General features: G+C 44.0%; 1 protein-coding gene across 3 annotated transcripts in view; it reads left to right on the forward strand.

The window, feature by feature from the left end:
• The window catches only part of SEMA6B (semaphorin 6B), a 467,458-nt gene that overhangs the window by 47,670 nt on the left and 393,445 nt on the right, over positions 1–26,343 (forward strand). For 2 of the 3 annotated variants that reach the window (XM_075863818.1, XM_075863808.1), the window contains exons 2-4: positions 18,679–18,809; positions 18,991–19,111; positions 20,441–20,498. In XM_075863818.1, coding sequence (XP_075719933.1) covers positions 18,701–18,809; positions 18,991–19,111; positions 20,441–20,498 — 288 coding nt within the window. In that variant the 5' untranslated portion in view covers positions 18,679–18,700. Of the gene's footprint in view, positions 1–18,678; positions 18,810–18,990; positions 19,112–20,440; positions 20,499–26,343 lie in introns of those variants that run through there. The other variant, XM_075863825.1, reaches the window with a different exon arrangement.

The raw sequence follows: 26,343 nt of genomic DNA on the forward strand, positions 1-26,343 counted from the left end.
AAAGTTATATCGTCCCTGGTTCATCCTGATCAGACTGGCTTTATGCCAGGGAAGGGTACGGACATTAACCCCTTCCCGCATTTTCACGTACAGTTACGTGATGGGAGCTGGTGTTTTCACGCAATTCCACATAACTGTACGTGAAGGAGATGGAGCTGGCTCAGGAGCTGAGCCAGTGACATAACCGCCGGGTGACAGCTGTATGTTACAGCTGGCACCCTAAGGTATCAGCCAGGACCGGAGCTAGCCTCCGATCCGACCGATTAACCCCTCACATGCTGCGTTCAATAGAGATCGCAGCATGTGAGGAGTTTATTGTCACCGGCACCCCAGCAACGTGATCGCTGGGTTGACGGTGGCTGCAAAGGCGATCGGAGGCCTAATACTTACCTCCCGGTCTGCCAGCAACAAAATCCTCCTATTCCCCGTCGGCGGCGGGGCCCAAAAGTCTTCCGGTACCATCGGCAAGATGGCGCCGGCTCAGCTTCCAGCTCAGAAGCTGAGCTGGCGTCATCAGCTAGTTCCGATTCCTGCCATTAACCCCTTTAATGCAGCGATCCAATGCGATCGCTGCATCAAAGTGGTTTATATTAAATCGGCAGCCTGCCATGCGTTGGCAAGGCTGGCGACTGCTACTATGGCAACAGGAGGCCTAGCAATGGCTTCCTATCTGCCATTACGGAAGCCGATTAGCCCCCGTCCAGAGGCGGAGCCTGATCGGCTTGCTGTAAGTGAACAACTGACAGTTCTAATACATTGCACTACATAGGTAGTGCAATGTATTAGAACATCAAACAAACAGTTGGACCTTCAAGTCCCATAGTGGGACTAAAGAAAATTGTAAAAAAAAGTGTAAAAAATGTAAAACTAACAGTTGTAAAACATACAATAAAAGTTTCAAGTAATAACTACTAATACTCGCCCTTTTTCCCTTATCAAGTCATTTATTATTGAAAAAAATAATAAAGCCATACATATTTGGTATCGCTGCAACCTGAACTATAAAAATATTATGTTATTTATTCTGCACAGTGAACGCCGTAAAAAAAACACTAAAAAATACTGACAAAATTTCTATTTTTGTCTTCCAAAAATTGAAATGAAAAGTGATCAATAAGTCGCATGTACCCAAAAATGGTACCTATAAAAGCTATAGCTCGTCTCACAAAAAACAAGCCCTCATACAGCTCCGTCGACGAAAAAATGTAAAAGTTATGGCTCTTCACAACTTGGCGACAGAAAAAATCCATTCTTTTTACAAAAGTTATTTTATTGTGCAAAAAGTTGTAAAACATAAAAAAGTGCTATAAATTAGGTATCGCCAGAATCGGACTGACCCGCAGAATAAAGTTAACATGTAATTTTTTACGCGTGGTGAACGCTGTATAAAAAGAACTAAAAAAAATGCCAGAATTGCAGTTTTTTTGGTCACCTCGCTTCCCAAAAAAAAAAGGATAACAAGTGATCAAAAAGTTGCATGTACCCCAAAATGGTACAAATAATAACTACAATGCGTCCCGCAAAAAAATTGCCCACATACCACTATGTCTATGAAAAAATAAAATTAGTTAAGGCTCCAATAACTCAGGAAAGAAAAAATATGCAGTTGTGCCGACCCGAGGGGAACATTTCTTCTGTTTCAAGTGGCGAATTATCAAGACCCCTAAAATTAGGGAACCAGGAAGGGGAGGGCCCAAACATATCTGCTGGAAGTGAGGGCGCCCGTGTTATACCAGGACAACACTTTCCCAGCAAAATTCCCCAAACTGCAAAGATTCCGAGTGTGGACCAAAAGGGGGATAAGTAAGGACCATTTATTAGTGCGACACTGGCCTGCGCAGAAAGGATTGTGTCACAGCGTAACAAATATTTATGGATTATTTTATTTATTTTTTTTACCCCATTATTATACCACCTGACTATGCCCCTTATATACTCCTCCCGGCTTACTTGTAGCCCCACATTATAAACGGAAACACCAGTAACACTCCAAACAAATCTACCAATCAAAATCCACGCTCCAAAAGCCAAATGGCGCTACCTCCCTTCTGAACCCTACAGTGTGCCCAAACAGCAGTTTATTTCCACATAAATGGCATCGCCATAACCGGGAGAACCCTTTTAAAAAAAATTTGGGTGTGTGTCTCCAGTGGCACAAGCTGGGCACAACATATCTAGGGAAAAATTTTAATTTTTACTTTGCACCTTCTGCAGCGCAATCATTCATGGAAAAGGCCTGTGGGGTGAAAATGCTCACTACACCCCTTAATAAATGCCTTGAGGGGTGTAGTTTCCAAAATCGGGTCACTTCTCCGGGGTTTCTTTTATTATTTCACATCAGAGCCTCTGCAATTGTGATCCAATACTTTGTAAATTGCCAACGTAGGCCTTAATTTTACATGGTACTCTTTCAGTCCTGAGCCCTGTCGAATGTCCAGGCAAAATATTAGAGCCACACATAGGGTGTTTCTAAAACCGGGAAACACAGCATAATAATAAGAGAGCGGTCTTGTTATGGTGGCACAAGCTGGGCACTACATATTGGCATATCTATGGAAAAAATCCCATTTTCACTCTGCAACATCGAGTGCACACCAATTTCTGACAATCACCTGCGGGGTTAATATGCTCACACCCCTAGGTGAATACCTTTAGGGGTGTAGTTTCCAAAATGGGGTCACTTCTGGGGGGGGGGGAATCCACTGTTTTGGTGCCACAGGGACTTTGCAAATGCGACATAGCGCCCAGAAACCAATCCAGCAAAATCTGTACTCCAAAAGCAAATGGCGCTCCTTCCCTTCTGAGCCATACTCTGTGCCCAAGCAGCAGTTTATGACCACATATGGGGTATTGCCATACACAGGAGAAGTTGCTTTACAAGTGTTGGGTTGCTTTTTTTCATTTATTTGTTGAGAAAATGAAAAATTTTCAGCTAAAACTACGTCTTATTGAAGAAAAAGGATTTTTTTTATTTTCACTGCCCAATTCTAATAAAATCTATGAAACACCTCTGGGGTCAAAATGCTCACTACACACCTAGATGAATTCCTCATTCCTCAAGGGATGTCGTTTCGTGAATCGAGCCACTTTTGGGGAGTTTCCACTGTACTGGTACCTTAGGAGCTTTGCAAAAGTGACATGGTGTCAAGAAACCAATCCAGCAGAATCTGTGCTCCAAAAGCCAAACGGCACTCCTTCCCTTCTAATCCTTGCTGTGTGCCCAAACAGCAGTTTATGACCACAAATGGGGTATTGCCGTACTCCAGAGAAGTTGCTTTACAAATGTTGGGCTTTTATTCATTTATATGTTGAGAAAATGAAAAATGTTGAGCTAAATCTACGTCTTATTGGAAAAAAATGATTTTTTTATCTTCACTGCCCAATTCTAATAAAATGTATGAAACCCCTGTGGGGTCAAAATCCTCACTGCACCCCTAGATGGATTCTTCAAGGGGTGTAATTTCCTAAATGGAGTCACTTTTTTGTTGTTTTCACTGTTTTGGTCCCTTAGGGGCTTTGCAAATGCGACGTGGTCTCCGCAAACCATTCCTGCTAAATTTGAGCTCCAAAAGCCAAATGGCGCTCTTTCACTTCTAAGCCCTGCCGTGTGTCCAAACAGCCGTTTATGACCACATGTGGGTATTGTTTTACTCGGGAGAAATTGCTTTACAAATGTAGTGGTGTATTTTCTCCTTTAGTCCTTGTGGAAATTAGAAAAAATTAGCTAAAACTACATTTTGTTTGAAAGAATGTAGATTTTCATTTTCATGGCCTACTTCCAATAATTTCTGCAAAAAACCTGCGGGGTCAAAATGCTCACTATACCACTAGATAATTTCCTCAAGAGGTATAGTTTCCAAAATGGGGTAACTTTTGGGGGATTTCCACTGTTTTGGCACCGCAAGAGCCTTTCAAACCTGACATGGGGCCTAAAATATTTTCTAATAAAAAGGAGGCCCCAAAATCCTCTAGGTGCTCCTTTGCTTCTGAGGCCTGTGCTTCAGTCAATAAGTGCACTAGGGCCACATGTGGGGTATTTCTAAAAACTGCAGAATCTGGGCAATAGATGTTGAGTTGCGTTTCTCTGGTAAAACTTTCTGTGTTACAAAAAAAAAATAGATGAAATATGAATTTCTGCAAAAAAAATGTTGCCTTTAATTCCTGTGAAAAGTCTAAAGGGTAATGAAACTTTCTAAATGCTGTTTTGAATACTTTGAGGGGTGAAGTTTTTAAAATGGGGTAACTTATCAGGGCTTTCTAATATATAAGGCCCTAAAATCCGCTTCACATCCGAAGTGCCCCCTGTAATAATGGTCTTTTGAAATTTTCTTGAAAATGTGAGAAATTGCTGCTAAAGTTCTAAGCCGTGTAACGTCCTAGAAAAATAAAAGGATAAAAGGATGTTTAAAAAATAATGCCAAGCTAAAGTAGACATATGGGTGATGTTAATTGGCAACAATTTTGTGTGGTAATACTATCTGTCTTACAAGCAGATACATTTAAATTAAGAAAAATTCAAATTTTTGCAATTTTTTGCTAAATTTTGGTGTCTTTCACAATTAAATACTATCGAGCAAATTTTTCCAGTAACGTAAAGTCCAATGTGTCACGAGAAAACAATCTCAGAATCGCTTGGATAGTCAAAAGCATTCCGAAGTTATTACCACATAAAGTGAAACATGTCAGATTTGAAAAAATTGGCTGTGTCCTGAAGGCCAAAACAGGCTGTGTCCTAAAGGGGTTAATATCCACAGGTTGTTTCTTAATATTGATGCTGCGCAACACGATGATACCCCTGGTTTTGTTCTCTCTCTGGATACGTATAAAGCCTTTGACTCGGTCGAATGGCGTTATCTTTGGATACGCCTTTCCCATTTAAATTTTGGACCGAGATTTATTGCTCTTGTACGCCTTTTGTATGAAAAACCTATCGCTAGAGTGAGAACAAATATGGATGTGTCTAAAGCCTTCCCCCTGGGACGTGGTACTCGTCAGGGGTGACCCCTTTCCCCTCTACTGTTTGCCCTTGCGATTGAGCCCCTGGCTTTGGCCGTGAGGCATTCCGTTTCCATAAAAGGTATCCCTCGAGGTCCTATAATTGAGAATCTCCCTGTATGCTGACGATACATGGCGGATGATGGTCCTTCGCTGGTTTCTTTCCTACAATTAATTGACACACTTGGGGCCTTTTCAGGATTATTGGTTAATTGGTCCAAGTCGGTTATGTTTCCTCTCTCTGCTGGCTATTGTTCCCAGCGCCCTGTCCCGTTACAAATAGTGTCTCAATTTACTTATCTTGGGGTGCGGGTTTCCCTTAATCTCCTGCGCTTTCATGAACTTAACCTGCGTCCGTTAGTAGTCTCTACGGAAAAACAGCTAAATGTCTGGAAGGTTCTTCCCCTCTCCCTTTATGGAAGAATAGATCTTTTTAAAATGATATATCTCCCTAAATTTTTATATATACTCCATGTTTGTCCAATTCTATTGTCCAAACAATTTTTTAGACACCTTGATGGTATCTTATTCTCGTCCTACTGGCAGGGGGGCACCCCCAGGTTTAGTCTTAGTCTATTGCAGGTCCCTAAAAGAGTGGGGGGGGGGGGGGGTGGCAGCGCCTAACCTCTATCTCTACTACTTGGCGTTGCAGTTAGTGCTGGCACACTGGTGGATTGACATAGATTTAAGCAATGTGGCCACTGCGTTAGCAGGAGCACTTATGACTTCTTATGAGAGTCTTACCAACCTGTTATATAAGTTTAAACCCCCGTGTCATGCGCCGCTCCCATTGCAAACTATAGCTAGTGCCTGGAAAAGGGCACACGTCTTACTGAAGGACGTAACAAGTCCATCTAACTCTCCTAGGACCCCATTGTGGAACAATCCATGGTTATCTCATCTAATGTCATTACCAGGGGCAGGGATGTAGGCTGGGGTAGGAATTCTGTTCTTAGGTCAATTGTACTCTGTAGAGTGTGGCTTTGTGTCCTTTTCTGAGCTTTAGGAGAGGTTTGGCGTGTCGAGAAGGTTTTTTTTCCCACTATCTTCAATTACGCCATGCCTGAGTAGCCCAGTTTGGTTCTACTACACCTTCCTTGGCACCCCGGACCTTCCCAAGACTCTCACTCACACGTATGGCTTGTTGTTGTCTACTATAAAACGGCCTTTTAACAGGGTATTTACGGTGTGGAGGATGGATATTCCTGATTTGGTTGAAGAGGAGTGGAGGGAGGTGGAGCTTTCATTCCTTGACTCCGTTGTCAGTGCACAGGATTTCCTGAGACAGTCGAGATTTATACACCACATATATTATACCCCGGTTAGACTTCGGATAGCTGTTTTAGGTGACAATCTGCTGTTGGCACATATCTCCATTGTATATGGTTATGTACGAAGGTTTCACCATTTTGGTCTGCGGTAGTGGCACCCTATACCATCGAAACATAATCTTAAACCCTGCCTCCTGAAATCTGCTAGCCATGGAGGATTTATACATCATGGTGAACAAACGATCCTTATGTTCTGAAGTGAATGTTAGACCCTAGTCCCTCTCCTAACTAAGCAGGTAAGAAGGTGTGGACAGATTGGAGGGAGAGAACAGGAGAGCATAGAGTCTGGACAATGAGTGACGAACCGTACCCGTGCCCGTGCATAAGAGTTCGAAAAGGGGAGCTATCCCGTGAGTACGCCGATGGATTAGATAAGGACGCAAGGAGTGTCTCAATTGGGTGACCTGCCATGTAGAAAACGAGACAGGGTCAGACAAAGACTCCAACTGAGCGCTAGTCATCCACAGCTCATCCTGTAAAAAATGTGCCACACGTCCTTTACCTGCCTTCAACCAGAGCTGGAAGGGATCCCCTTTACGCCCCGGTGGAAATGCAATTTGACCAACATCTGGAACAACGGGGAGGGAGACGGAGAGATCTCTTTCCGAGGAAAGAGCCGTGCCGTAACCGCCAGAGTGGGCTCGATCGTCGGATGTGTCCGCGCCGCCAGGGGAACGTGGTTGCCCAACCAAGGTAAGGCCTTCAAAGGTACTTCCAAAAAGACCTGTTCCATGGACACCCATTCTTTAATCTCAGTGTGCCTGAACCAATCCAAAATTCGTGCCAAGTGGGAGGCCTGATGGTAGGCCACAAAATCCGGAAGACCAACACCTCCGTCAAACTTTGCACGAAAAAGCATGGATCGGGCAAAACGCGCAGGTTTCCCAGTCCATATGAACTTGTGGAGAAGAGACAACAGAGATTGAAAGAATGGGCGTGGGATATGTATTGGTAGCGCATGAAAGAGATACAGGATCCGTGGTAAAATCTTCATTTTAAATATGGCACACCTACCAAACCAGGTAAAGGTGCCTGACGTCCAAGAATCCAAATCGCTCTTTACCCGTTGAAGAAGTGAAAGGTAGTTCACCGCGTAAAGGCGAGACAGATCACTCGGGAGCATGACCCCCAGATATTTAAGCGAATCTCTAGCCCACTTAAAAGAGAAGGACTCCGACAGGTCGGCCTCCAGAGTCTGTTGCAACGATATATTAAGCGCCTCATACTTCTGGTAGTTGATCTTGAAATTGGACAATTTCGAGTATTCACTCAGCTCCGCCATCAGGTTGGGCAAGGAAATCCTGGGAGCAGTGATAAAAAAGTGCAGGTCGTCCGCATAGGCAGCGACCTTATGGGACCTTCCTCCCAAAACTACACCCGCAATATCTGGATTGGAGCGAATGTGGCACAAAAAGGGCTCCAGGCATAAAATTAAAATCAATGGGGACAAGGGACAGCCTTGCCGCGTACCATTAGTGATTGCGAGTGAAGAGGTGAAGTGCCCATTAACCTTGACCTGAGCCGATGGGGAGGAGTAGAGACCCGAAATCCAATTCAACATATATGTCCCCAACCCTACATACCGCAAGGTAGCCAGCATAAAATCCCAATTGACTCTGTCGAAGGCCTTTTCTGCATCCGTCTAAAGAAAACAAGTGGGAAGGGCCGAGGCAGCCGCTTGATACATCAGGTTAATTGCTCGTGTGGTGTTATCTCGTGCTTCCCGTAAGGGCATAAAGCCCACCTGGTCGTTATGTATCACAGTATGCAGTAGTGGGGACATCCTATGGGCCAGAATCTTAGCAAAAAGTTTAAGATCAACATTCAACAGAGAAATAGGGCGATAGTTCTGACACAAGGATGGGTCCTTCCCCTCCTTAGGTATCACCGTGATATGGGCCCTCAACGTGTCTCATGGAATGGAACCCCCCTCTGCAAGTGAATTGAAGGCATATAGGAAGTGGGGCGAGAGCAAGTCTGAGCAGGCCTTATAATATTGTAAGGGCAGTCGATCCGGACCTGGTGCCTTCCCCACTGGTGAGTCCTTCAGTGCCCACGACAACTCTTCCATGGAAATAGGAGCCTCCAAGGCAGCAATAGCCTCTGGAGGGATACATTTCATCCCCGAGGACCGGAGATACTGCTCAATCTTCTCCACTTGACTGCCGCCATCCGGAGAAGAAGGTGCCTGATGGAGATTATACAGCGAGTGGTAATAGGCACGGAAGGCCTCCGAGATGTCCTGTGGAAAATGCAGATGCCTGTTATGTGAGCCTAGAACATGAGGGACATAGGTGCGTGAACGTGTTTTCCTAAGGGCCCGCGCCAGAGTCCTACCTGGTTTATTACTAAATTCGTAAAAGTGCCGCCTGCACTTAACTAAGGAGGCCCTCACCTTAGAAAGACAGAGCGAACGTCCCTTCTCTCTCAACTGCCCCAGCTCCGCCCTCACAACCAGGTCCTGAGATACCTTATGGGACTGTTCCAGCCAGTGTATACGGGTCAATAAGTCCAGGAGGTGTGCCGTTCGCTCCTTCTTAAGTTTGGAACCAATACGTATAAAGGAACCGCGCACTACACATTTATGTGCCTCCCAAATACAAAAAGGGTCAACCCCCGGCGAAGCATTTGTGTCAAAGTACTCCCCTAGATCCCTGCGAATGTCCGATACCACTGCCGGATCCTGTAAAAGCGATTCATTCAAGCGCCACTGCCAGGAACGCCGGCTGGCCGTTGGGAGAGCCAGAGTAAGAGTAATAAGGGCATGGTCAGAAAATGTGATGTCGTCAATGGAGGCAGACGTGAGGCTGGGGAGGTGGGAATGACGTAGAAAAAAGTAGTCTAGTCGAGAGTATGAGTTGTGGGGTGCCGAAAAAAACGTGTAGTCTTTGGTCGAGGGATGCAGAAGCCGCCACGTATCAACGAGTTGATGCTCATGCAACAGCCGACGTATACGACGGTGAGCCGTCCTAGATAAAGAGGAATGCCCTCGGGAGGAATCTAATACGGGATTAAAGGTGGCATTCAGGAATACTGCCTGTGCCATGCGCATCACAGGAAAGACAGCGGGAGCTCAGGGAGTTAAATGCATGGCTTAAGTCTTAGTGTAGAGGAGAAGGATTTGGGTTCCTAGAGCACTGGGCTGACTTTTCATTGGGGTACAAACTGTATTCTGCAGATGATTTGCACCTAAATGGAAGGGGATCCGCTGTGCTGGGGGAGAGAATTCTAGCTGGGGTGGCGGAGTGTTTAAACTAGGGCTGAGGAGGGAGGCCTATGTAGGAAATAAAGGGGTAGTTAGGTTAGAGAGGGGTCAGACTATATTGGTGGGGGGAGAAACAGACGGTGGGGAGAGGACTAGGCAACAAGATAAGGAGATCCTTTCGTTACAAAACAGCAGTGAAAATAAAAAGGCCCAAATGTCAAATAATCACATTTCTGATAGTGAAATTGAAACATTTAAAGGCAAGTTAAAGTGTATGTTCACAAATGCCAGAAGTCTAGCAAGCAAAATGGGGGAGCTGGAGGCCTTAATACTGGAAGAAGATATAGATATAGTTGGTGTTACTGAAACATGGCTGGACTCTTCACATGACTGGGCTGTAAATCTACAGGGTTTTACACTGTTTCGGAAAGACAGGGCAAATAGGAAAGGTGGTGGTGTATGTCTGTATGTGAGAAGCGATATGAAGGTGAGTGTAAATGAGACATTAGAGGGTGAAGATTGTGAGGAGGTTGAAACCTTGTGGGTGGAATTACAAAGGGAAGTAAACACTGAAAAAATTACTTTTGGTGTAATCTATAGACCCCCCAATATAACTGAAGAGATAGAAGGTCAAATATATAAACAGATGGAGCGGGCTGCACAGGCGGGTACTGTAGTGATAATGGGAGATTTTAATTTCCGGGATATTAATTGGTGTCATGGTTCGGCTTCAACTGCAAAGGGGAGACATTTCCTCAACCTGTTGCAGGAAAATTTTATGGGCCAGTTTGTGGAAGACCCGACTAGAGGTGAAGCTCTGTTGGATCTGGTCATTTCTAATAATGCAGAGCTTGTTGGGAATGTCAATGTTCGTGAAAACCTCGGTAACAGTGATCATAATATAGTTATATTTTACCTATACTGTAAAAAACAAACGCAGGCTGGGAGGGCAAAAACATTTAATTTTAAGAAAGCCAATTTCCCCAGGATGAGGGCGGCAATTCAGGATTTAGACTGGGAAGAACTAATGTCAAATAATGGGACAAATGATAAATGGGAGATTTTCAAATCTACCTTGGGTAATTATAGTGCAAAATGTATTCCTACAGGTAACAAGTATAAACGACTAAAATTAAACCCCACATGGCTTACACCTTCTGTGAAAGGGGCAATACATGACAAAAAAAGGGCATTTAAAAAATACAAATCTGAGGGTACATCTGCAGCCTTTGTAAAATATAAAGAGCTTAATAAAATCTGTAAAAATTTAATAAAATCAGCAAAAATACAAAATGAAAGGCAGGTGGCCAAGGATAGTAAAACAAATCCTAAAAAATTCTTCAAGCATATAAATGCAAAAAAGCCAAGGTCTGAACATGTAGGACCCCTAGATAATGGTAATGGGGAGTTGGTCACAGGGGATCAAGAGAAGGCAGAGTTACTAAATGGGTTCTTTAGCTCTGTATATACAACAGAAGGAGCAGCTGATGTAGCCGGTGCCAGTGCTGTTAATATATCAGTTGATATACTGAATTGGATGAATGTAGATATGGTCCAAGCTAAATTAAATAAAATAAATGTACACAAGGCCCCGGGACCAGATGGGTTACACCCTAGAGTTCTTAAAGAGCTTAGTTCAGTTATTTCTGTCCCCCTCTTCATAATATTTAGAGAGTCTCTCATGAGTGGTATAGTGCCAAGGGACTGGCGCAGGGCAAATGTGGTGCCTATTTTCAAAAAGGGCACTAGGTCTTCGCCGGGTAATTATAGACCAGTAAGCTTAACATCAATTGTGGGGAAAATGTTTGAGGGGCTATTGAGGGACTATATACAGAATTATGTGACAATAAATAGTATTATAAGTGACAGCCAGCATGGTTTTACAAAGGACAGAAGCTGTCAAACCAACCTGATTTGTTTTTATGAAGAGGTAAGCAGAAGCCTAGACAGAGGGGCCGCTGTGGATATAGTGTTTTTGGACTTTGCAAAGGCATTTGACACTGTCCCTCATAGACATCTAATGGGTAAATTAAGGACTATAGGTTTAGAAAGTATAGTTTGTAATTGGATTGAGAATTGGCTCAAGGACCGTATCCAGAGAGTTGTGGTCAATGATTCCTACTCTGAATGGTCCCCAGTTATAAGTGGTGTACCCCAGGGTTCAGTGCTGGGACCACTATTATTCAACTTATTTATTAATGATATAGAGGATGGGATTAATAGCACTATTTCTATTTTTGCAGATGACACCAAGCTATGCAATATAGTTCAGACTATGGAAGATGTTTGTGAATTGCAGGCAGATTTAAACAAACTAAGTGTTTGGGCGTCCACTTGGCAAATGAAGTTTAATGTAGATAAATGTAAAGTTATGCATCTGGGTACGAAAAACCTGCAAGCATCATATGTCCTAGGGGGCGCTACACTGGGGGAGTCAATTGTTGAGAAGGATCTGGGTGTACTTGTAAATCATAAACTAAATTTCAGCATGCAGTGTCAATCAGCTGCTTCAAAGGCCAGCAAAATATTGTCGTGTATCAAAAGAGGCATGGACTCGCGGGACAGGGAGGTAATATTACCACTTTACAAAGCATTAGTGAGGCCTCATCTAGAATATGCAGTCCAGTTCTGGGCTCCAGTTCATAGAAAGGATGCCCTGGAGTTGGAAAAAATACAAAGAAGAGCAACGAAGCTAATAAGGGGCATGGAGAATCTAAGTTATGAGGAAAGATTAAAAGAACTAAACCTATTTAGCCTTGAGAAAAGACGACTAAGGGGGGACATGATTAACTTATATAAATATATGAATGGCGCATACAAAAAATATGGTGAAATCCTGTTCCATGTAAAACCCCCTCAAAAAACAAGGGGGCACTCCCTCCGTCTGGAGAAAAAAAGGTTCAACCTGCAGAGGCGACAAGCCTTCTTTACTGTGAGAACTGTGAATCTATGGAATAGCCTACCGCAGGAGCTGGTCACAGCAGGGACAGTAGATGGCTTTAAAAAAGGCTTAGATAATTTCCTAGAACAAAAAAATATTAACTGCTATGTGTAGACATTTTTTACTTCCCCTTTCCTATCCCACTTCCCCTTTCCCATCCCTTGGTTGAACTTGATGGACATGTGTCTTTTTTCAACCGTACAAACTATGTAACTATGTAACTATGTAATTCAAATCCCCCCCCAGTATTAGAGTGCCTTCCAGAAAGCCGTCCAAAGCCACAAGAACCCTCTCCAAGAAGGCAACCTGACCAGTGTTAGGGAGATAATATGAGGCCAGTGTGTACAGAGTGTTATCCAGCTTACCCTTCACGAAGAGGTACTGTCCCGTTCCATCTGTGCAAGTCTCCACGTGTTCCCAGTGGAGAGAGCGTAAAATCAGGATGGAGACCCCCTTAGTCTTGGAATCAGGGGACACACTATGATACCCCTCCGTATAATGAGAATCCCTGAGCTTCGGTATGCAGTCAGCCCGAAAGTGGGTCTCCTGCAGGAATGCCACGTGCGCCTTTCTCTTCTACAGAAGACGGAGAATGGAGGAACTCTTTTCCGGAATATTCAGGCCCTGTGCATTCAGGGAGACAATGGTAACGTCAGTCATAGTGGACGGAAAAGTAGACAGAGGTGGGAAGGCGTAGAAAGAAAGAGAACGAAAAACCCCCTGCACAGGAACAGAAGTATCGGAGCTAAGAGACAACACAATCCCTCCAGTACCGGAGTACAGATTCCCTCCACTACTCAACGTGAGCTATGTCGTCCTCAGAATAAAAAACCTTCGACCACGACACAGCGACACGGAACCCCAATGGGGAACGAAGAAAGACAGCGATGCGAAAAACAATGTCACAAGAACACAGTAGTTAACTAGAAATCACAAATTGAATGCATCGCAACCCCGGACACACCAGATTAACAACCACATGAACCTACCCTCCCCCGCCTGACTAAACAATTGAAACATCCCCTACTGGAGAAAAAAACCCTGGCCCATATCTTTTGTAGATGTCCCCTATAACAACACCATCAACGCCTTCTGCCACTGCTCTCGAAGAACCCTGTGAAAAAAAGGGGGTTAAGTGCAAATAACGTTCCACAGAAGGAGGTAGGAGATCAATCTCTTCGTGGTGATCGCCGCCCTGGGGGCCGAAGCTTGACTGGCCCGACTCCACAGTCTCTGTGTGGGGAACGCCGCCCAGAGGGCCGAGGCTTGGACAGCTCAACTCCAGGACGAGGCGGGATACGAGGCACAAAATCAGGGTATGGTCCACCTCTAATAGCAAACGGTGCCGGGGGTTCAGTCCAATCTGGTAACCGCACTGGTGAGATCTCCAAGGCCTCCTCTAGGTCATCCGGAGACCGGACCGCAAACGATTGCCCTTGTCTACGGAGAATGATGTGGAAGGGGTGGCCCCATCTGTTAGTGGCTCCCGTCATCTTGGTCGCTTCCAGTAATGGGCGGACAATTCTGCGCATGGAGAGTGTCAGTCTTGAGACATCCGGCAGCATGGCAATCTCGGATCCCTGAAAAGGAACGGCCCCCATGCTCTCCGGGCAATCTCCTCTTTCTGTTTGTAGAAATGTACCCTACATATGACGTCCCGCTGGCGGTTACCATCTCTAGCCCGGGGACCCGCCAGCCTATGATCTCTGTCCATTTCAATGGCCATGTCCCGTGGGCGATCCAGGAGTTTATTGAAAATCGGATTTGGTGGGCAACACCTTCACCATTTTCCATAGTTCCGCCAGGGTCCGTTCCGTAGATAGCGGGGGCCCCAGAGATGAACCCGTCTGATGCTCCCCTGGGCACACTGACGGGGCTAGTGAACCCCTAAAAATGGCCGGGTCCTGTGTGGGAGACTGCCATTGGGCGGCAAGAAAAGATGGCGCCTCAACCGCCCTGCCTGGCGGTGCCATGAGATCCACCCCCTGCCCGGGTACTGACTGGGGCTGCATAGGGGGAAAGTCCTCTACCAGGACCGGAGTAGCCTACCCTGGGACGCCTGTAGCACCTCTCCGATGACGCCATGACCGCTTCAGGGCCCCGAGAACAGCTGCCGGTCTGAGCCTGACCTGAGGAGAAAGGAGGCGGCGAGTATCCACGAGGCGGCGGAGTCTGGGTGCTGCCTGCAGGAGGAGTGGAGGAAGATCACGGCGAGGTCCCGTCCAGCGTGGACCGAAGGTAACTGCCGATGGATGAAGTGCCAGGGGTGACCGGGAGGTTCTTACGGCTTCTCCCCTTCGTCATCCTGCGGCGAGGACCGGTAAGTGAGCCCTGTCGGGCGATTTTCTACTCGGTGAGTCCGGAGCCGCAACGAAACACATCCTCACACCGCCATGTCTAAGCCACGCCCCCATTGAAAGCAGTTTTTATCTTATTTTATCTGACCCCCTCTAGATAGTGGCGCCACTCTTCAAAAGTACATCATAAATGACGCTATCAATTTGTTATTACGGTCGCGACGATACCGAATATGTGTATATTTTATGTATTGAGACTTATTTTAATGTTTATTGTAAAAAATGTGTGTATGTTTTTTTACTTAACATTACTTTATTTTATTGTTTTACTTTTTTATTTTTAAACTTAAATGTACTGGCATATATCTACAGTATGTGCCAGTACATTAACCTGTATACTGATAGCATACGATGCATTGTGCGACCCTACTCACTACACCCCTTAATAAATAACCAATCCGACAAAGCAACATGAATCTACATACCCAACTGAAGAGCATATCAAAAGTAGGATATATGTATAGCTCTGTGGGTTGATTCCAGGGTGTTATACCCAAACAGCATCAAAATTGAATAAATAGAACCAAAAGAGAAAATAAATGTTGAGAGACAAAAAAGTTATGAAAATACAAAAATGCTTTATTAACACAAAATACACCATATAATGATAAAAGAATCCATAAACCATCAATAAAAACACGGATATTCGGCTGGAAATTTGGCTAAATATGTATAAACGATACATGAGATAAATGCAGATTCCCTAAATGAAAATAATGGAAGGAATCTTAACTAAATGTTTTTTTGGAGTATAATCTGCCTGGATAGATAAGCCAGGTATAAATATATATGCAAGGAGGTATAGACTAACTAACATCACAAGCAAGGGTCACAGCCCACAGATGGTTGATAATGTTGATACTACAATCTTAGTCCACTGACCTCAACATTGTACATATCATTATGCATGCAAAAAGAATCAGGCATGCAAAGACAAAGAGTGGAGTGGGTGAATTTACATCAAGGGAAAAATCTCACGTACCCATAATAAACAAGCAGGATAAATACAGCCGGGATCCTCCCCAACGCGCGTTTCGGTGCTAATGCCTTCGTCTGGGGGTCACAGTGTTTAAGGCTACTCTAAGGTTTTCGCCATAGCCGACCGCAAGGTGGGATGGACTTTGCTGCTTAGAATCCAGGTTGTCTTAACAGAGTGTTCAGGATGAAAGTCAGAGACCTGTGAGGAACAAAAGCTTCGGGATAATGCGTCGGGCCTGACATTTTTAGACCCGGGTCTGTAGGTTACAATGGAGTCAAATTTGGTCAAAAACAAGGCCCACCTAGCCTGTCTGGGATTGAGTCTTTTGGCTGATTCTTTGATGTCTGGCCCACTCTAGAAAGTTGGGGCCACTCTTCAAATGTGCACTCAATAGCAAGAAGCTCACGATTACCTATATCATAGTTCTTTTCAGTGGAAGAAAATTTCCGAGGAAAAAAAAGCACAGGGGTGTAAGTTGGCTAATACAGAAGATCCTTGAGACAACACAGACCCGACACCTATTTCTGAGGCATCAACCTCAACAATAAAGGGACTAGAAAGGTCAGGTTGAACCAGAACAGGCGCTTTCATAAAACACTGTTTTAAGGTTTCAAATGCAGAGACCACACTAGGTTTCCAATTAACAAGATCAGAACCTACTTTAATAAGATAAGTTAAAGGTTTGGCAATGGAGGAAAAAATATAAATGCATTTTCGGTCATAATTAGCCAAACCCAAGAACCTCTGCAGAGCCTTTAATGAAGAGGGTTGGACCCAATCAAGGATTGCTTGAACCTTAGGGGAGTCCATACGAAAATCATGAGGAGACAGCACATATCCTAAGAATTTAATTTCCTGAACTCCAAAAAGACATTTTTCAAATTTCGCGTAGAGACAATTTTCCCTCAGTATTTGAAGGACGGACCTTAAATGTTGGATATGAGAGGACCAATCGGAAGAAAATACAAGAATATCATCCATATATACCACCACAAAGCATCCAACAAAATTTCTGAAAATATCATTCACCAGGTTTTGAAAAACTGCTGGAGCATTACTGAAACCAAAAGGCATGACCAAATACTCATAATGACTATTTGGAGTATTAAATGCTGTCTTCCACTCATCCCCTTTTTGGATATGAACTAAATTCTAGGCCCCGCATAAATCTAGTTTGGTGAACCACCTGGCTCCTGAGATCTGATTAAACAGGTCCGGGATGAGTGGAAGAGGATATTGATTCTTAACAGTAATTTTATTCAATTCACGATAGTCGATGCAGGGTCTTAAAACACCATAATTTTCTTCAACAAAGAAAAAATCACCTCCCACTGGAGAAGTAGATGGACGAATATGACCCTTAAGGCCCTTTTACATTGGGCGATTATCGGGCTGACAAGCGTTCATAGAACGCTCGTTCCCGATAATTGCCCTGTGTAAACAGTGCAGCGATAAACACTCGATCATCTGCTGATCGTACCGTTTTAAAAAATATTATAAAGTAAAATATTATCGTTGTCGGCAGCACATCTCCCTGTGTAAACATCTGCGTCAGGGCTCCGTTATGATGTTCCGTCTGAGCTTTCCGTCAGAACAGAGCCCTGACTGAAACAAACGGAAACCATAGGTTTCAGGCTGAGTTACGATGGTTGCCCTGGTCTAAATTTAGGGACTCTCCAGAATGTAGTTCTTGACTAGCCTCTTCTTGAGGAGCTAATTCTGAAATAGATTTATATATTTTTTTTATCAACATGTTTTTATTGTAAATATTTTATAACTTTTTACAACCAGCCATGGAATTCCACGGCAAAGAGGAACAGGAGGGAAAGGGAGGGGAGAATAAGGAAAAAACAACAACGGGGGGGGGGGGGGGGTGGGTCTTTAGGTCATTTAGGGTTCATTCCGATGAGAGGGCTCCAGGGAGTAGGTCATCCAGGGTGAGTTCAAATAAGGAACTTGCGCGGATACAGGAGTCTGTGGTGTCTGCTTGCTCTCAATGTACAGAGTTAAAGACTACTGGGCTACAACTGCAGTTCTGTATTAAAGGCTGGCGTTTAGCGGTAGCGAGGAGAGAAAAAAATAAAAATAAAAGCGTGGGTAGAGATATGAGGATGCATAGACCATAAACACCTTAAAAAAGAAAAAGGGAGACCAATCACTTAGTGTGTATGATTATACCGGGCCACTATATAGGATCATCACCAACTGACGTCCGTTCCAGGAAGCAGATGGTCGGCCAAAAACAATTTTATATTCTAGTCTTAATGTGTGTGGGGAGGATGTGGATTATGGGTTGCCAGGTCTCAAAGAAAAAATGTAGCTGTATTGTCAAGCTAAAACTATAATAAAGGTCTCTTTTTATAATCTGAAAAAAAATTTTTTTTTTAACCATAAAAGTTTCATATAGTAAAACAAATATCCAGGGTGTAGAGAGCCTCTTTTTAGAGTGCCCTGCCATGCCCTGGCTGCCAAAAAAAGTGGCTCCACTACATCCCTGCACTTGATTCATGACCACAACTCCAGAACATGGTATGTAGGAACATGTAGTCTAGAAGTCATTATGGGAGTATTTTGTCGTGACATGCTACGCTGGCAATTATGCTACACAACAATGAGGCACAGATATAATTCGAGATGGTGTCTAAACTGTTCATGTAAAAAAAATATATATATTTGGATCGGGAAAATACTTTTCAGTGCAATAATAATTGCAAAGTCGGAAATCATGTTACTGCCAGAGTGTTTCAGATAGATAGATAGATAGATAGATAGATAGATAGATAGATAGATACATAGATCGATAGATAGATGCATTTGCTTAAAATATTGCCGTATCTTTTTACATTTTTATTTTTATAATTTTTTTATAGAATTTTATTTGGTTTATATACCATGCTCCTCCACGCTGGGCTTCTGTGGTTTTGTTATGTGATAACAAGAAGTCTTGGGGTTTCTTCATTTCTTGAAGAGGCGGAACCAATCATTACAGTTGGGCCTGGAGGTAAGTGCACTCTCAGTAATTATTTTTTTTAGCTTTTTAAGTGCTGTTTGCTATTTATTTATTTTCACCTTATTTCCATTTTTAGAATGATGGTAATTATTATCTTAGATTTTAAACATATTGAGCTATATAAATACAAATTGTGATTATATTTTGCTATTTCTACTTGCTACTCTTTAAGATCTACAGACATATCCTGTATTTATCGGGAGTGGTCCCAACAGAACTCCTACAAAGAAAAGCAACCATCTGAACATTCAAAAAATTCTAAAAGTCAACAGGACACTGTACATTGGAGACAGGTAAAAGACACATTTTCATTATTTGGTTTTAGAGTATTTTTTATTCTATTAGAGTGGGGTATTTTCATAGGCAATCAAAGTAAGTCCATTTTCTATATTTTCACTGAGGAACTACCGTCAGTGAACATTGTTTAAATCAAGGTATATGCTATTTTATAATGCCACTGTTTTCTTTACATACACATATCAAGTACCTAAAACGTCAGTTTAGAGCTTATAAAACTAAAACGAAATAAAGGCACTGCTAATATTTTTCAATAATATATATGTAAAAGTTTTTGGAGGTTATCAGAACTAAAGCTATTTCAATTAAAGTGGTGAACATGAGGACAATTTCTTGACTTCCTGTAATTAGTCCCTTTAAAACACCTAAAAGTCTTCTTAAAGAGAATGTATTATAAGAAAACGGCATGTAATTTAAATTAGGTTTCAGAAAAACCTTTTTCTAAAGGGGTATTACTATATTTTACTGTTAGGGCATATTGCTAGGATATGATTTAACATTGTGATTTGCGGGGATCCAACTTCTGGGACTCCCACCAATCATGCAAGCGGCAATCCCCGCCAGCCTCTGTGCATGGAACTGCAGCATAATTTCATTGAGGTAAATTGTAGCGATACCTCAAGAAAGTCAGGTTGGGTCCTGGCAGTCAGATCACAGGGAAAGATTGTAAAAAAAAAAATCATTGGTAGGAGTCTCGGCAGTCGGATCACAGGGAAAATCAGTTTCAGTGGTGGTCCTGGCATAGGACTCCCACCAATCAGAAAGTGATGCCATATACTGTGATATGCCATCACTTTCTATGATGGGGGAACACCCGTTAATTGTTGTATTTTTATTTTTTACTCTTTATATGTCTATCCATAGAAAATAAAATTCCTGAAATATTCCAATTTGCACTCTGGCCACTGTACCACACTGGGGTTTTCAGCGACTCACTTTTAAGCTTTGCTGGGCAAACTAGGACAGGGTCAGCAGAGTCATCTTATAATTATGCATGTTTCTTCATACCAGGTGTAAAAAAAATGCAAACAGTCAGATAATGCCAAATGCACCAGATTTATTAAGAGGTATGCGCCTTTTGAAAAATTAGGTGGAATTATTGCCATCCTCTTCAATTTCATTGGCGAAAAACACCATTAGTAATTAATGTAAACCATTATTTCTTTACTACATACCTAAATTTAATTAATCGAAAATTAAATTCCTGATACATCTGCCTAGTATATAAGACATACTTTACTTTTAGTGTACCTATAATATCCATTATTCATTTATTTAATTGATATAGGTAAATACCTTGTCAATACAATTGTATCTACTTGCAGGGATGCTCTCTATCAAATGCTGCTGGACTCCAACACTTTAGATTTGAAATACCAAAAGGTGAGTAAAAGACCTATAGAATCACTATATGGTAAACAATAATAACTAATATTGTAATATAAGACATATAGATGGCCTTTGCAAAAATGTTAGGTGTTTTCAGTCCTTGCAGTAGGTTCACTTGTCCTGTGAAAAAATAAATAAATAATAAAAAGAAAAAAATATGTACAGGAAATATGTAAATGAAAATAATGACATTTACTATTATATAGTTATAGGTGTTTTTCTTCTCTGACTCCTGATTTATTGACTGACACAATATTGCAAATTTTGTTTACATAACTGCTTGCCATGGGTTGCCATTGTAGTTCTAAGCCTCTGTCGCAGACTCCATCATATTTCAAATGTAGAATGACGGAAACCACGACGGAACCCATAATAAATCAATGAGGGTAATCGGGCACCTCTGGTGTCCATCGTGCGATGGATCCGGCACTCTGTCAATATTGTTGTTCTGCTACAGATGTGAACAGGGCCTAAGGTTAGTTTTACGGAGACGTAATATAGATGGACCTCCTGTGGTTCTAAATTTGCTTCACCAAAACCAATGGGGGGGGTGTTGGGGCTTTAACCCCTTCCCGCATATGGGAGTAAGTGTACGGCCATTTCAACCATTCCTTAATGCAAATAGTCGTACAGTTATGCCCTGAGGATGAAGTGGGCACAGGGGTTGTGCCCGCGCCATCCATTGCGGGTGGCAGCTGTAATATACAGCCGACATCCCGCTGCAACGGTGGATATCACAGTTATCTTTGATGGGCGCAGTTTAACCCCTTAAATGCTGCGGTCAATAGCGACCGAGGCAACTAAGTGGTTGACACAGAGGGAGGGTGCGCCCTCTGAACCCCATCGCCCACCCCCGCGAGCTATCGCGGGTTGCCGATGGTTTCTATGGCAACCAGGAAGCCTAACAATGGCTTCCCGGTTGGCCATGTACGGCCAAAGGCAGGACCTAATAGACTAACTGTCAGTTGAAAAATTACAGTTCCAATACACTGCACTATATAAATTTAAGTAATAAAAACAAGAATCACCGTGTTTCCATGATCAAGTCCTTTATAATTGTAAGAAAATGAAATAATGAAAAAAACTATACATGATAGGTATCGCCGCGTTCGCATCGGCCTGAACTATGAAACTCTAATATTATTTATCTCGCAGAATAAACAATGGCAGAATTTCCTTTTTTGGTCACTGTGTCGCCAGAAAAATAAAAAAAGTTATGGCTCTCAGAATATGGTGACACCAAAACATTATTTTATTTCGAAAAATTTGTTTTTATTGTGTAAAAGTAGTAAAACATTAAAAAACAATATAAATTTTGTATCGCTGTAATCGTATGGAACTACAGAATAAAGTAAACATGTTGTTTATGCTGCATGGTGAACGTTGTAAAAAATTTATAAAAAAACATTGCCAGAATTGCTGTTTTTTGGTCTTGTTACCTCCCAAACAATTTAATAAAGGCTGATCAAAAAATCGCATGTACCCCCAAAATGATACTAATAAAAACCACAGCTCATCCCATGAAAATCAAGCCTTCACACAGCTGCATCAATGGAAAAATAAAACGTTATTAGGCCTCATTTACACGAGCGTAATATACGCGCGTGCGACGAGCGTGCTTTTCACGCGTGTCGTACGCACCTATATTACTCTATGGGGGCATGCAGACAGTCCGTGAGTTTTGCTCAGCGTGAGTGCGCTGAAAACAACTCACGACATGTTCTATAAATCTGCGTTTTTCGCGCATCACGCACCCATTGAAGTCAATGGGTGCGTGAAAACCATGAAGGTCGCACGGAAGCACTTCCGTGCGAACTGCGTGATTCGCGCAAGAGCTGTCAAACTGAATGTAAACAGAAAAGCACCACGTGCTTTTCTGTTTACAAACATCTGAACGGAGTGTCTTACAGATGACCGAACCGAAGTTTACCGGGTTCGGCCGAACTTGTTTTGACCGAACCCGGCAGGAGACAGTCACTGTGCAGGGTGCTGAAAGAGTTAAACTGGTTCAGCACCCTGGACAGTGACTTCCGATTCCAATATACGTGAACGTGTAAAAAAAAAAAAAGTTCTGACTTACCGATAACTCCCGGCTTCTTCCTCCAGTCTGACCTCCCGGGATGACAATTCAGTCCAAGTGACAGCTGCAGCCAATCACAAGCCAAGCACAGGCTGCAGCGGTCACATGGACTGCCGCGTCATCAGGGGAGGTGGGGCCAGATGTCAAGAGAGGCGCGTCACCAAGGACGCGTCACCAAGGACGCGTCACCAAGGCAACGGCCGGGAAGTTCTAGGTAAGTACGAACCTCTTTTTTTTTAAACAGGTTACTCGATATGGTGATCGGAATGCACTGTCGAGGGTGCTGAAAGAGTTACTGCCGATCAGTTAACTCTTTCAGCACCATGGACAGTGACTGACGTCGGCTAGCCTCATCTCTATGATGGCGGCTGCGCGAAAATTACGCAGCCACGCATCATACACGGATGACATACGGAGCTGTCAAGTGCCTTTTGCGCACGCAAAACGCTGCGTTTTTTACGCGCGCAAAACGCACACGCTCGTGTAAATCAGGCCTTACTCTCGGAACGCAATGATTCAAATCAAGGCCTCATGCACACGACTGTAGCCGTATGCACGGTCTGTGATTACCTCACAGACCGTGCATACGCAAGATGAGCATTGACTTTTTACAGCAATTGCTGGCTGTAAAATTGGACATTTTTTTGCTGTCCGGGCTCCGGGCATTGCACGGACTGTGGAAACCATGGTCCTGTGCATTGGCTGATAGAATAGAATGTGATCTATACTATCCGCAATTGCGGCTCTGCCATTGCGGATAGTATACAGCCGCAAATGCACGGTCGTGTGCATGAGGCCTTATTTATATGTCCAGCAGTTCTTCACCTAAAACCCCACGTCATCATTTGCTATGCTCCACAAGTGGATCCCGTAGATGCAGCGGAGACAATTAAATTTGAGGGTCTTGTGCTGCATGTGGGGCTAGTGAAGAAGTTCTCTATCAATAGTGAATATAGCCGTTTCTCATATAGCGTGCAAGTTAAACGCTGCAGGAGTGCAAACCATAATGGCAACAGTCTGTATTGTATACATTATTACCACAGAGACTGGAATTGTTTGTCACGTATGAAGCCAGTTTAGTCCTTTCTTTGTGGAGTAGGAACTACAGGCCGCTTAATGGAATACTACATGGATATATAAACATTGTATCAATACATAATATTGGAGTGTGAGTCAAGGACTAAATATTTAATATCTGACCAGTTCATCATAGTCAATATTTGTCTTTGACTGAATTCCAATCTCAATAATGTGGCTAAAATCAACTAATAAATATTGTGTATAAATGAAGCACATATTTAACCCGTTAGTGACCGCCCCATAGTGTTTTTATGGCATCCACTAACGGGCTTTATTCCGATGTAGTAGCCATTTTACGGCGCTGCATCGGAGAGCAAATCTCCCTGCTCTCAGCTACCGGAGGTAGCTGAGGGCATCCCAGCTAGAACGGGTGAGATCGATATCAGTATAGATCTCCCCGTTTAACCCCTCAGATGCGGCGCTCAATAGCGAGTGCCGCATCTGAGTGGTTTTAGAGAGAGGGAGGGAGCTCACCCCATCGGCACCCTGCGATAAGTTCGCCAGTGTCGTCAAAGGCAGCCGGGGCCTAATAAAGGCCCCCAGGTCTGGCTGTAGTGTATGCTTGCTAGGTCATGCCAGAGGCATGGCCTAGCATATGCCTGTCCGTTTTACACGGACAGGCACTGTCACGTAGCGGGTTAGTGGACCCACTAGGCCGTACCACCGTAGCGGGGAGGCAGCTGGCCAAACCCCAGCAATACAATGTCCCGCACAAGGGTACCTGGATAGTCCAGACAGTGGCCGCAGCTCTGGTACATATGGGGAAGGGCGCAGTAGGTAACGCCAAACGTGGCGGATGACACAAGTGCTGCAGGTTGCGCCAGACGTGGCGAGTTCCTCCGGACGTGGCAGATGACACAGGATGTGGCAGATGAAACAGGATGTGGCGGATTCCTCCGGACGTGGCAGATGACACGGGACGTGGCACGACTCCGACACTAATAGGCACAGGAACAAGAACAGCACGGGATACAGGAACAGGTAACAAGGCACGGGTAACAACTGGAACGGGAAACACTAAGGGACCATTTGGAAGACAGACTGGGAAAACGAACAACTTTCATGCAAGGAAACAGAAGGTCTGGGGCCTTCTTATAGTCCAGAAAATCATGGCAGTTGATGATTATGACGATTTCTGTTGTGCGCTGGCCCTTTAAGGCCGGGCACGAGCATGCGCGCGCACCCTACGGGACACAGCAGACCGGAGCAGAAGTGAGCACTGGCGTCTCCTAGGAAGGAGATGGGGACCAGCGCTCACGGATCCATGGCTGCGGGCGTCGGGAGGTGAGCAAACCCAACGGCCTGTGGCCATGGACGCTACAGTATCCCCCCCTCTTACGCCCCCTCTTCTTGGGGCCAGAGTGAGAGAGGAATTTTTTTTATAAGAGCAGGGGCACTGAGGTTCTCTTCTGGAACAACTGTCGAACCAGAAATCTTGCTGTAGCGGTTCAGAACCACAGGCTTCAGGAGGGACACATGAAAGGAGTTGGGGATTCTGAGGGCAGGTGGCAGCCGGAGCTTATATGAGACAGGGTTTATTTGTTGCAGAATTTCGAAAGGACCAAGAAACCTGGGAGCAAACTTATATGAAGGCACCCTCAAGCGAATGTTCCGAGAGGATAGCCAAACTTTGGTACCCGAAAGATACTGAGGCGGCTCTCTTCTCCTATTATCTGCTTTTCGCTTCATGCGATCGACTGCCAGAAAAATAGAGGACCGGGTCTGTTGCCAGATTTGCAGAAAGTCCCTATATGCAGAGTCAGCAGCGGGTACTTGAGATGTGGTCGACACTGGAAGAGGGACTCTAGGATGTTGACTGTACACAATGTGAAATGGAGTGGAAGTGGTGGACTCACTTGTGTGGTTGTTGTATGAGAACTTGGCCCATGAAAGAAGCTGTACCCAGTTATCGTGCTGTGAAGAGATGAAGTGGCGGAGATAATTCTCCAAGATCTGGTTGATCCTCTCGACTTGCCCATTGGACTGGGGGTGATAAGCAGAGGAAAGTCCAATCTCACATTCAGGAGTTTACAGAGGGCTCTCCAGAACTTTGAAGTAAACTGAACCCCCCTCTCGGACACAATGTGAAGTGGCAAGCCATGCAAGCTAGAATGAAGAGACTCGCCAGTCGAGGAGCAGAAGGTAGGCCGGTCAGCAGGATAAAATGTGCCATCTTAGAGAACCGGTCCACCACCACCCAGACGGTGTTGCATCCTGCTGAGGCGGGAAGGTCTGTGACAAAGTCCATCGCAATGTGCTGCCAGGGGGCATTGGGTACAGGCAGAGGTTGAAGCAGGCCGGCAGGCTTGGAGGGAGTAACTTTGTTAGAGGCACACACCGTGCAAGAAGAGACAAAGTCCAGAACATCTTTAGTTAGCGTGGGCCACCAAAAGTGACGAGTAATCAGGTCTCTGATTTTACGGACACCAGCGTGCCAGTTTAGAACTGTGTCCCCAGCGGAGACTTCTTCTCCTGTCTGCCAACCGAACAAAAGTTCTCCCCGGAGGGATGTCTCTAACCTTCAGAGGATTAGCAGTGACAATTCAGGACGGGTCTATGATAGTCTGAAGGGACTCCACCTTGTCTTCTGTCTCAAATGATCTGGAAAGGGCATCGGCCCTCACATTCTTGTCCGCTTGACGGTAGTGGAGCACAAACTGCAAATGGGTGAAGAACAGA

This window comes from Rhinoderma darwinii, chromosome 1 (genome assembly GCF_050947455.1).
Source record: "Rhinoderma darwinii isolate aRhiDar2 chromosome 1, aRhiDar2.hap1, whole genome shotgun sequence".
In the NCBI taxonomy this organism is placed as follows: domain Eukaryota; kingdom Metazoa; phylum Chordata; class Amphibia; order Anura; family Rhinodermatidae; genus Rhinoderma; species Rhinoderma darwinii.